We start from the raw sequence: 13,521 nt of genomic DNA, 5'->3' as shown, positions 1-13,521 counted from the left end.
TACTAGAAAATATTGATATTCATGAAATCACAAGTGAAATACAGTGAAACACAGCTTAGGCTTTTGTTAATCACCCTGTCATCTCAGATTTGGAAATTATGCTTTACAGCCACAGCAAGACAAGCGTTTGTGTAAGTTTATCGATAGCCTAGCATAGCATTATGTCCAGCTAGCAGCAGGAAGCTTGGTCACAAATCAGAAAAGCAATCAAATTAATCGTTTACCTTTGAGCTTCGGATGTTTTCATTCACGAGACTCCCAGTTAGACAGCAAATGTTCCTTTTGTTCCATAAAGATTATTTTTATACCCAAAATGCATTTGTTGGTCACATTATGTTGAGTAATCCATCAGAAATAGCGTTCACGACAACGCCGAAAACATTTCCAAATTATGTCCATAATATCGACAGAAACATGGCAAACGTTTTTTATAATCAATCCTCAATGTGTTTTTCAAATATCTATTCGATAATATATCAACCAGGACAATTGGCTTTTCAGTAGGAGCGAGAGGAAAAATGGCTACCTCTGTCTTTTACGCAAGAATCACTCTGAGAGCCCTCAGCTGGCCACTTACGCAATGTAGTCGTTTTACGCTCATTCTTCAACATAAAGGCGTGAAACTATGTCAAATGCTGTAGACACCTTAGGGAATACGTAGAAAAAGGAATCTAGTTGATATCCCTTTCAATGGCCAAAAGGGATGCACGGGCGGTCTTCACTTAACCACACAGTGGTTTCAAAACACGAGTCACTTCCTGATTGGATTTTTCTTAGGCTTTCGCCTGCAATATCAGTCCTTTTATACTCTCAGACAATAATTTTACAGTTTTTTATATGCATATTCTAGCATCTGGTCCTGAGAAATAGGCCGTTTACTTTGGGAAACTTATTTTTCCAAGAGGTTAATATACCTGCACTGTCCACTTTATAGTAGCTAGTACTGTGAAAAAAATGCCATGCTATTGTTTAAGGAGAGTTCCTAACAACAAAACACTTTTTTCACCGCGATAGGTTTGATAAATTTACCGCTGAAGGTGAAATGTGTACTTACATTCTGAAATCTTGCTCTGATTTATCGTCCAAAGTGTCCCAGAGATAACATGAAGTGTTGTTTTAGATTTTTTTTAAATATTTTTTCATATCCTAAAAAGGTCCATACATCATGCACGATTGATTTTGTATTTCCACTCGTTCAATTTGTAAAGAAAGGAATATGTGAAAATCTAAACCTAAACTTTGTTTCAACCAGTCAAATCACGTTCGTATTTATTCCTCAGAGATCGTAGAACGTAACCAGACTTCACTATATCAGTACGGGTGTAGTATATCCTATAGGATACCAAATTTGGTCAGAGAGCGACGCATTCGTGGCACACCAATGACACGGGCGGTCTTCATTTAATCGGGGTCCCTTTAGCGGGATCATTTTCATCAACACCCGCTGAATTGCAGTGCACCAAATTCAAATGAAATTACTAAAAATATATAATTTTCATGAAATCACAAGTGCAGTATTGCAAAACCCAGTTTAGCTTGTTGTTAATCCACCTGGCGTGTCAGATTTCAATGAGCTTTTCGGCGAAAGCATAACAAGCATTTATGTAAGAACATCTCTCTCAGTAGACAAAATATTACAAACACTAGCAGCCAAGTAGATTGGTCAAGAAAGTCAGAAAAGCAATATATTAAATCACTTATCTTTTATGATCTTCTGATGTTTGCACTCACGAGACTCCCAGTTACACAATAAATGTTCCTTTTGTTCCATAAAGATTATTTTTATATCCAAAATACCTCCATTTGTTTGGGGCGTTATGTTCAGAAATCCACAGGCTCAAGCAGTCATGACATCGCAGATGAAAATTCCAAATAGTATCCTAATGTCCACAGAAACACGTCAAAGGTTTTTTTATAATCAATACTCACGTTGTTTTTAAAATATATAATCGATAATATATCGGGACCGGGACTGTCGCTTTTTCATTAGGAGAGGGAGAGACAATGGCTGCCCCACTCTGTTGCGCAAGCAAAACTCTGCGAACACCCAGCTATCCACTGACGCGATGTTATAAATAAATACAAATAAATAAGAAAAATAGCAAATAATTAAGGAGCAACAATATACAGGGGTACCGGAATAGGGAGGAGGTTACATTATTATGTGGTCTGAACGTAGTGAAAGTGGATATTTTATTAGGGAAAATTTGAAACCGGCAGTCTTGCCACTTCAACAGTCAATGTGTTACATATGTATTGAAGTATTTTGAAACGCTAATGTAGAGTGTACAAACTGAGATTTAAAATAAAGTGCCAGAATTCAAAGATGACCGCAATATACCAATTCACTAATGCTGAAATTATTTCACTATTCTTAACATAAACCACCAATCAAGACCCCAGAATTGGTATATAAACTCAATAATGAACTACTATAGCAATCGTTACCTGCTGCATTCAAAGAACCAACCTACAGCACTATACTAAACTTCCCTTGCATCCTCCTTGTGGTACTGAGAGATAAACATGGTAATAATTTCACTGATTGCACCTAAAGGAAGATAGTTCCTACATGAGAGTGCTTGCTTTGTTATCCAACTGATCTTGCGTCCTTTTAGTCATCCTGTGAACCCCATTCATTGCTGCTGCTCACAGCTATATTTGATCTTTATTGTCTGAATGATATTTAGAGGCATGATATTTTCAACCTGAACATGACATAGTGCTTAAAATATCAGCGATGCAAAAATAAAGCTGAAATAAAGCTGACATTAAATTAACGTGATCACTGTAACATTTAGTTTTGTGAATTCTGTTTACATCAGACATTGATCATATATTTTGAAGATAGCAGGCTACGACACAAGCTTGGATAATAGAGAAGCTAATTATTAACTAATCAAGCTAACATGACGCTGTAATGACAATACTTATGATACAATTTCACCCTTTAATTACTGACGATTGACTTCCTTCTCCAAAGGATATTAGTGGAAACACCAATGAAGAAGCAAATCCAAGGGCATTGGTCACACCCATTTAAAAAGCTCCCTCTCCCTCTGGTCTTTTTCTTTCCTCTCCTCTCCTTTTCCACCCTGGTCTGTTTCTACTTCTTCTTCTGTGTACAGCTGAGTTCTGGGTCCGGTGTCACCATGTCCAAGAGCCTGCCACCACTGTCCCCTCAGATGCCCCCATTGGCCCCTGTCGCCTCCCCATCCTCACCCCGGGGGCCTGCAGGACTCTGCCCCACAAGTGTGGGGGCAATGCGAAGACACCACTCAGACAAGCACCCCTCTCTCTGCTCTCTGTCTTCAGGTAACAACCCGCACAGATGTCATCACAGTCCATACTGAATAGATGTACACAGCTTCGTCCCTGCTTCACCGTTGCTCCAGTCTTGTACTATGAAAAACTCAATATTGGCCATTGCATGTCCTTTTTCAATATCATCTTGGACACTTATTTAATACTCAGGATTTTTGCTGAATATTAACCAACCTGGTTCAAATATCTGTGTGAATTAAATTAACCAATTGTACAATGTATTTTTTTTAAATAGAATTGAACCCAAATCAAGAGATGTACAGCAATGCAGATATCAGGCCACCTTTTACCTATGCTACTATGATAAGACAGGTAAGAAGACATGGATTTAACTTAGAGTTTCCCCTATAATCCCTGCGTAAAAAGGGGTATATCAGCATTCACCCCATTTGATGGATTACAACCTATATGGTTTTTGTGGTTATCGTTTTAGGCTATAATGGATGCATCGGACATGCAGTTAACACTTAATGAGATATACAGCTGGTTTACACAGACCTTTGCCTACTTCAGACGCAATGCTGCAACGTGGAAGGTACTGTATTGACTTAATCTTTGTTATAATGTTGATTGTGACTTACAAGTTGAAAATAACAAAGTGTACAGCATCCATATTAGGAAGTCATCAGTTTTCAGTTTTGTCAGACGTGTCAACTTCCTAATAGGGATGCCATAACTGTAATAACGCCTCCCTTGAGTTCTGTACGTGAAGCTTTTTCTGACCCTATTGCCTGTCAAACACACACAGAATGCAATCCGCCACAACCTGAGCCTGCACAAGTGTTTTGTGCGTGTAGAGAACGTGAAGGGGGCTGTGTGGACAGTGGACGAGATGGAGTACCAGAGAAGGAGGTCTCAGAAGATCACAAGGTATTGTATATTGGGTTGATACCTTAATAAAATGATATAGAGCATACAGTTATTTATTTATTTCACCTTTATTTACCCAAGTATGTCAGTTAAAGAACACATTCTTATTTACATGAAGAGTGTTATATCTCCAAATAGGTCTTTTATACAGTATTTTGTACACATACTGTATGTATTTCTGTTAAGGATGTCTATTCTAGAAATCTGGCTTTTCAGATTTTTTAAAACTTTGTTTTGAAAAGGAAAGAGATTGTACCAGTCAGATTTAATTAGTGTTAGCTAAACCTTGCCTCTAACTACATCAGTTGCTTGGAATTGTATTGATTTATGAGAATACATTACTATAAGACCTTGTCATTTTGTAGAAGCCCAACGCTAGGGAAGAACCTTCTCTCCAGCCTTGCTTATTGGACTGCTCTTAATACCAGTTTACAAGTGAGTATACATTTATTATTAATCTTCAGAACTGTTACAAAAGGCATTTCACCATACTTGTGCATGTGACATTTAAAACTTTAAAAAGCAAAACTATACAAACTCCTACTCTGGCAAAAAAAAATAATAGGGAGACAAGGAGTCAAAGCTGAGACCAAGGTCTCGTTTTCAGATGAGCCCTGTATAACACAACGCAGCGATACAGATCAAGATCCAATATACACCTCAAACTACACATCCATAGACACATTAATGTAAACAACACAAAACCCCAAATAAAATCAATCATTAAAAAAAACATTCTTCTTCCATAAAAAGGTATCGTACCCCCTAAAAAAAATACCACTCCAAACTCATCTCTCAGCATGTCCAGCCCATCCATCCTCTCAGCCAATCATGGCTAGAGTTAGGATTCCGTCTTTTTCTGTGGCTAAACGAACTAGGCTTGTAATTTAACAATTGTATTCTTATTGACGGATGGAATACGAGTTTGTTATTAAGGCACATGAAAGTTAACATGTTCTAGAAGGCATTTCTGCCCCAAAACATGTATATATTTGTTATCCTGTGTGATGTGTGACATACGCCTAGCTACCTGTAAAGGGTCACATTTGACAGTTTTCCAGAATTTAGCTGGATTCGCCTTACAATCAGAAAGGGTAGTTACATAATAATCTGATTAAGCCTTTCTGATCAGTTTTACACATTAATCCTCAATTACCTAATAGATTGCCAATCTGAGTCCAAGCCTTTGTTCCTGGCCTTGATTTAGGCAACAATTATTTTATGCATGATTTCAGATCATTCAGGAATTAACCAGGCATGCAATCTATTTAACTCTGAGTTTTGAAGGGGGAATGATTATCTACAATTGTATTGAATACATTTGCAAGAAGCTTAAATTAAGTTCAGGGATAGATGAGATACAATCAAGGTCATTAAAATAAAGATAATGTAAAAAATAAATAAAAAAAATAACATTTAAAAGCTTTTTCACTAAAGTTTTTAAAGTTCCTCTTAGTGTTGACATGAGGTTCATGAGTGATACATTGTGTCATCCATTCCCTCCCAATCACATCTACTCAGGCTCCACTGACTGAAAATGCTCTGGCTGTATTAAAGAACAGGAGCCCTGCAGGCCTGATAGGCAGCAGTTATTTGGGTCTGATACACCGGACCAAGTCACTAAAACATCCGGACCTCCAGGACACCAATGGACAATGCAGCCCACACTCCACTTCACTGGCCCAGCTGTGAGTATGTCACAGTATATCACTGTTATGGTAAAGACATGACAGGTGTCATGTTGTCCCGTAAATCCCAGACCTGGGTGTTTTATTGGCTACTTGGACAGACAACTCCCCAAAGAAATCATGATTTTGGGTAGGGGTTTAATAAAATGTGGGCAGGAATTGGGCTTTTGAAAAATGATTGCACCAGAAACATGACAGAGGCGGACACAATACGGACGCAGAAAGCTAGGCTAATTATAGCCACAGCCAGTCAGTGGTGATAAACTTGTAATACTAACGTTAGCTGTCCATAGCGCATGCGAACTACTCACGTGTAAAATACACTAATTGAAATATCCTCCATGATTTCCATTTAGCTAGCTATCAACTTTGTATCTGGTGGGGATGTTTATGCCAGGGCATAAAGCTGTGGACAGATTTCCTGCATGTCTATTTAGGACTATAATAACCAGACTTTTGTATCTGATCAGACGTGTATGCTGGAACAATGCAATTGCCCCTTGTTTTTAAACAGTTTGGGTGGCATCTATATGAGCCAGAAACATTAATTACAGTGTCAAAATGAACTACAAAGTGTTAATAGGATAACTTTGGTCATAAAGTCAGTCTCGTTCAAATTTTGTTTTGTGAGTTCTTCGCGATTTACTGGAGGGTTGGGTAAGAATTACTTACTTGCCCACTTTTGCCCCAAATGCCCCAATTGCCCAGAGACAAAAAGTTGTGGTCTGCCCCCAGCTGCCATGTGGACATTTGTTGTGAAGTGTGCATATGGATGTAATGCAAGAACATTTCATTCGGCAAATAGGAGTGAAAATAGGCTTCCATAAAGTTGGTGCAAACTTCCAATGCATTTGGTCTGGAATGGATTACATCCGACAGAGTCACTTCTGCTGCCTGTCAACTGTCAAACCACTGGTGTTGGTGAGTATGTTAGCTAAGTAGATATCTGGTTCAAGCTAGCTAGTGCTACTTTTGGTTATACAATATATGATATTCTGTAGACCTCTGCTACCCGACCAGGGCCCGACATTATACAATGGATTAAGGCCTCTTTTTCATAAATAACTAGGGTACGTACAGGGCTCTGATATTACCGAATTGATCACTAACATTTTGAAGCTGACATTTGCTGTTCTGCTGCGCAGTATAGTCATATCTGACAAAGAGCAGAACATGGTGTCAGAAGTGCTTCAACCTCAAATATAGAACAGGGGAGATTATTTCACAGGAAATAAAACTGTTCCTTAACTTTTGTCAGAGTTGAAAGTAACTGCTCTCTCTTCACAAAGTCAGTGCACCATGAGCTACGTGCAGGGAACAAGTCACAGACCGAGAGGAACAGCTAATGGATTTACTAACGGGGAAGTTATTTCTGATTTTGTGTTTCAGGCAGGGCCTTAAATTTGGCAGAAGCAATTGGGCCTGCGGAGGGTAGGGCCTGAATATTGTGGGGTATATGGGTAGGGCTAGGGTTTCAAATTCATGCCCGTGCAGGGTTAGTGTAATCCAAGATGGCGTAGCAGTGAAGATGTGTTTGTTTTGTCCTTTGTATTTTTTCATATTTTTTGTATATATATTTAAATGTATTTTCAATCTCTTCTCAATTTTTTTATTAGATTATACCTTCCGGTAACCTGCCTCACCCAATGTGATACGGAATCGCTATTATTTTCAATTTTAGAACACATTCAAGAATCTCCAGAAGCTAACCAGCTAATTAGCTACAAGCTATTTAGTAATTGTTAGACATTGCTAGCGGCTTTTACCTTCTGCAGAGATACCAGCCCTGTTTTTAGCCTGGACAATACTCGCCTGTCTACCAATATCGCTTGTCTACAAATATCGGACTGTCTCTCCACAACAACACCGGATTCCGTAATCCCTGGACCACTACTTCTGATCTTCACAGCTAGCTAGCTAGCTCACAGCTTGCAGCTAGCTAGCTCACAGCTAGCTTTCACTCACCGTGGCACCTAGTACCGAAGCTCTTCCCTGAGGCCCACCTCCCGGCCTACTCAGCTGTTCACCCGAACCCCACTCATACACGGCTAGAGCCCAAAACTCCACCGGATCCTTGCTGTAAACTCTGGACCTTGGCACCGGATCACCGCTGCTACCGATTGGATATAGTGGCTAACGCCACTGCCACGAAGCTAGCACCAGTTAGCCGTGAGCCAGGCACATCTCCCGGCTAGCAAATTAAATTCCACAATACCTCTTTCGCCATCTGGCTTGGATTCTCTGTCGACACGGCGCCCCACCACGACTGGTCTGCCGATGAATACTCCATCCTCTGTGCCTTCATCCGGCCTCCGTCGGAGCAGATGCTACTAACTTTAAATGCCGTGTCGCTAGCGTAGTGGGGCTCCCCTGTTCCATCTACTGCTGCCCCCTGGACACTATGATCACTTGGCTACATAGCTGATGCCTACTGGACTGTCCATTAATCACGGTACTCCATTCTGTTTATTTATTTTTTATCTGTCGGCCCCAGCCGCGGAATCAGGCTCTGTGTGTAGTTAATCCGACCCTCTCTGCCTAGTCATCGCCATTTTACCTGTTGTTGTCTCACCTGTTTTAGATAGCTCTCCCAATCAACACCTGTGATTACTATATGCCTCGCTGTATGTCTCTCTCAAATGTCAATATGCCTTGTATACTGTTTTTCAGGTTAGTTATCATTGTTTTAGATTACAAAGAACCCCCTAGTTCCACTCTTCATACCTCTGATACCTCCTTTGTCCCACCTCCCACAAATGCGGTGACCTCACCCATTACAACCGGCATGTCCAGAGATACAACCTCTCTTATCATCACCCAGTGCCTGGGCTTACCTCCGCTGTACCCGCACCCCACCATACCCGTCTGCGCATTATGCCCTGAATATATTCTACCACGCCCAGAAATCTGCTCCTTTTATTCTTTGTCCCCAACGCTCTAGGCGACCAGTTTTGATAGCTTTTTTTGACCAGTTTTGATAGCACCCTCATTCTACTCCTCCTCTGTTCCACGGGTGATGTGGAGGTAAATCTAGGCCCCAGGCACCCTCATTTGTTAACTTCTGTGATCGAAAAAGCCTTGGTTTCATGCATGTCAACATCAGAAGCCTCCTCCCTAAGTTTGTTTTACTCACTGCTTTAGCACACTCTGCTAACCCTGATGTCCTTGCCATGTCTGAATCCTGGCTCAGGAAGGCCACCAAAAATTTGGAGATTTCCATACCAAACTATAACATTTTCCGTCAAGATAGAACTGCCAAAGGGGGAGGAGTTGCAGTCTACTGCAGAGATTGCCTGCAAAGTAATTTCATACTTTCCAGGTCCATACCCAAACAGTTCAAACTTCTAATTTTTAAAATGAAATAAGTCTCTCACTGTTGCCGCCTGCTACCGACCCCCCTTAGCTCCCAGCTGTGCCCTGGACACCATTTGTGAATTGATCGCCCCCATCTAGCTTCAGAGTTTGTTCTATTAGGTGACCTAAACTGGGATATGCTTAACACCCCGGCAGTCCTACAATCTAAGCTAGATAATAATAATATATGCCATTTAGCAGACGCTTTTATCCAAAGCGACTTACAGTCATGTGTGCATACATTCTACGTATGGGTGGTCCCGGGAATCGAACCCACTACCCTGGCGTTACAAGCGCCATGCTCTTCCAACTGAGCTACAGAAGGACCAGATGCCCTAAATCTCACACAAAACATCAAGGAACCCACCAGGTACAACCCTAAATCTGTAGACAAGGGCACCCTCATAGACGTTATCCTGACCAACTGGCCCTCCAAATACACCTCCGCTGTCTTCAATCAGGATCTCAGCGATCACTGCCTCATTGCATGTATCCGCTACGGGTCCGCAGTCAAACGACCACTCCTAATCACTGTTAAATGCTCCCTAAAACATTTCTGCGAGCAGGCCTTTCTAATCGACCTGGCCCAGGTATTCTGGAAGGATATTGACCTCATCCCGTCAGTTGAGGATGCCTGGTCACTCTTTAAAAGTAACTTCCTCACCATCTTAAGCATGCTCCGTTTAAAAAATGCAGAACTAAGAACAGATATAGCCCCTGGTTCACTCCAGACCTGACTGCCCTCGACCAGCACAAAAACATTCTGTGGCAGACTGCAATAGCATCGAATAGTCCCCGCGATATGCAACTGTTCAGGGAAGGCAGGAACCAATACACGCAGTCAGGAAAGCAAAGGCCAGCTTTTTCAAGCAGAAATTTGCATCCTGTGGCTCTAACTCCAAAAAGTTCTGGGACACTAAAGTCCATGGAGAACAAGAGCACCTCCCAGCTGCCCACTGCACTGAGGCTAAGTAACACGGTCACCACCGATAAATCCATGGTAATCTAACTTCAACAAGCATTTCTCAACGGCTGGCCATGCCTTCCTCCTGGCTACTCCAACCTCGGCCAACAGCTCCACCCCCCTTCCCCCCGCAGCTACTCGCCCAAGCCTCCCCAGCTTCTCCTTTACCCAAATCCAGATAGCAGATGTTCTGAAAGAGCTGTAAAACCTGGACCCGTACAAATCAGCTGGGCTTGACAATCTGTACCCTCTATTTCTGAAACTATTGTTATTGTCATTGTCGCAACCCCTATTACCAGCCTGTTCAAACTCTTTCATATCGTCTGAGATCCCCAAGGACTAGAAAGCTGCCGCGGTCATCCCCCTCTTCAAAGGGGGAGACACCCTGGACCCAAACCGTTACAAGTCAACAAACAGATCACTGACCATCTCAAATCCCACCGTACCTTCTCCGCTGTGCAATCTGGTTTCCGATATCATAACCGCCATCGATAATAGACAGTACTGTGCAGCCATCTTCATCGACCTGGCCAAGGCTTTCGACTCTGTCAGACTCAGTAGCGTCAGTTTTTCTAATGACTGCCTTGCCTGGTTCTCCAACTACTTTGCAGACAGAGTTCAGTGTGTCAAATCGGAGGGCATGTAAAACCAAATGCATGCTTTTCAACCGTTCGCTGCCTGCACCCGTATGCCCGACTAGCATCACCACGCTGGATGGTTCCGTCCTAGAATATGTGGACATCTATAAGTACCTAGGTGTCTGGCTAGACTGTAAACTCTCTGTCCAGACTCATATCAAACATCTCCAATCAAATCTAGAATCGGCTTTCTATTTCGCAACAAAGCCTCCTTCACTCACACCGCTAAACTTACCCTAGTAAAACTGACTATCCTACCGATCCTCAACTTCGGCGATGTCATCTACAAAATGGCTTCCAATACTCTGCTCAGCAAACTGGATGCAGTTTATCACAGTGCCATCCGCTTTGTTACTAAAGCACCTTATACCACCCACCACTGCGACCTTTATGCTCTAGTCGATTGGCCCTCGCTACATATTCGTCGCCAGACCCACTGGCTCCAGGTCATCTACAAGTCCATGCTAGGTAAAGCTCCACCTTATCTCAGTTCACTGGTCATGATGGCAACACCCACCCATAGCACGCGCTCCAGCATGTGTATCTCCCTGATCATCACTAAAGCCAACACCTCATTTAGCCGTCTTTCCTTCCAGTTCTCTGCTGCCTGTGACTGGAACGAATTGCAAAAATCGTTGACGTTGGAGACTTATATCCCTCACCAACTTTAAACATCTGCTATCTGAGCAGCTAACCGATCACTGCAGCTGTACATAGTCCATCGGTAAATAGCCCACCCAATTTAACTACCTCATCCCCATACTGTTTTTATTTATTTACTTTTCTGCTCTTTTGCACACCAGTATCTCTACCTGCACATGACCATCTGATCATTTATCACTCCAGTGTTAATCTGATAAATTGTCATTATTCGCCTACCTCCTCATGCCTTTTGCACACAATGTATATAGACTTTTTTTATTTTTTATTCTACTGACTTGTTTATTGTTTACTTCATGTGTAACTCTTGTGTTGCTGTCTGTTCACACTGCTGTGCTTTATCTTGGCCAGGTCGCAGTTGTAAATGAGAACTTGTTCTCAACTAGCCTACCTGGTTAAATAAAGGTGAAATAAAAAATAAAATTAAAATAAATAAATACTATGATACCACAGATGAAAGGGGAATGATACTGTAGATAGATAAATGCATCAAGCTGCCATGTCAAAGGAGATGCATAGCTAACGTTAGCCAGCTACCTTGCTAAAATCAGCAAACTGTAGCCCATTGGCATTTAGGGTCAATAAATGTACACTTAGATGCTAGCTAACAATAGGATGTAGTCAGCTTGATTTCAATAATGTTTAAACTCAAACTGGCTAGCTAACGTTAGCTAGCTAGCCAACTAATTTAAACTCAGACAAAGCTATGATAACTATCCTGGATTTGCAAGTTAGGTAGCTAGATAGATAGCATTTGGGGGCTATAACCCATGACATCTCTGTTCTCATGAAAGTGTGTGTATTTTCTAGAGCAAAGATAAATTAAGGATGGTACTAGTCTACTACAAATATAGCTACTGCTCTGGGAGCAAATAGCAAAACGTATCAGCAAGCATTCGGCAACGTACACAGCTTGTTACATAGTAATGGCGTCACCAGTCTGAATTTATTCTGAATCTACAACAGTCTGTCCATTAGCATATACACTGTTTGTGTGATGATATTTTATTACATTCACAACCTACATACAAAACCTGGTGTATTTGTTGTTCAGTGGCATCATGGGAACCCCCCTACCATATCATGAGTCGTTATAGAAGGCTCAGGCAGTGGCCAGACACCAGTCCCACTGCAGAGTAATGGAGGACAGTTTAACCAGGTCGGTCACATTTGATCTGGTCAAAATTCCATCTATCCTGGAATTGACCTAACCACCATTGATATTGTAATCAGTGCTGTGTGTATATGTTTGTCTTGTACTTTGTAAGGAGGTCCCCTTCCACTGAGCCATTGGCCTGAGTGAGTAATGCCAACCAGTCAATGCCATGCTGGCACGTGTCCATTGTGAATTAGGATCTCTGATTTTCTATGTTCAGCTGTGTATTTACTGTTGGCTTCCATGACTGTATGGTGACTGTCTTTCTCCCTCACTCACACAAGGAGCTGTGTCGGATATAGGAGCAGAAGTCAGTCTCCTTCATGACCAGTCTCTGTGACGAGAGGGACCTGGAGCTGATCTATGCTGCCATGACAGCAGGTGTTCGCAAACACCTCAGAAGGGACAAAAGCTGATTACTACATAGAACATAAATATAAATGCAACATGTAAAGTATTGGTTCCATGTTTCATGAGCTGAATATTAGATCCCAGAAATGTTCCATACGCACAAAAAAATATAGTTCTCATGTTGGGCACAAATGTCTTTATATCCATGTTAGTAAGCATTTCTCCTTTGCCAAGATAATCCATCCACCTGACAGGTGTGGCATATCAAGGTGTTTAAACAGCATGATCATTACACATGTGGGCCGTGTGATGGCAACAATAAAAGGGCCACTCTAAAATGTGCATTATTGCAACACAATGCCACAGATGTCTTAAGTTTTGAGTGGGAGTGCAATTGGCATGCCGACTGCTCGAATGTCCACCAGAGCATTGAATGTTAATTTCTCTACCAGAAGCCAACCGGCCTCACAACCACAGACCAAGTGTGTAATGTCATGATGTCAACGTTGTGAGTAG

General features: G+C 41.6%; 1 protein-coding gene across 1 annotated transcript in view; it reads left to right on the top strand.

The window, feature by feature from the left end:
• LOC124045755 (forkhead box protein P2-like) overlaps positions 1–13,070 on the top strand; it is a 28,986-nt gene extending 15,916 nt beyond the window's left edge. The window contains exons 8-13 of the mRNA XM_046365380.1: positions 3,129–3,315; positions 3,560–3,636; positions 3,758–3,859; positions 4,073–4,194; positions 4,560–4,629; positions 12,957–13,070. Of these exons, the coding sequence (XP_046221336.1) occupies positions 3,129–3,315; positions 3,560–3,636; positions 3,758–3,859; positions 4,073–4,194; positions 4,560–4,629; positions 12,957–13,070 (672 nt within the window). The remainder of the gene's footprint in view (positions 1–3,128; positions 3,316–3,559; positions 3,637–3,757; positions 3,860–4,072; positions 4,195–4,559; positions 4,630–12,956) is intronic.
• The last annotated feature ends 451 nt before the right edge of the window (positions 13,071–13,521 follow it).

The sequence above is a fragment of the Oncorhynchus gorbuscha genome, linkage group LG01 (genome assembly GCF_021184085.1).
Source record: "Oncorhynchus gorbuscha isolate QuinsamMale2020 ecotype Even-year linkage group LG01, OgorEven_v1.0, whole genome shotgun sequence".
Taxonomy (NCBI): domain Eukaryota; kingdom Metazoa; phylum Chordata; class Actinopteri; order Salmoniformes; family Salmonidae; genus Oncorhynchus; species Oncorhynchus gorbuscha.
This window is presented reverse-complemented; position numbering and strand designations above follow the sequence as displayed.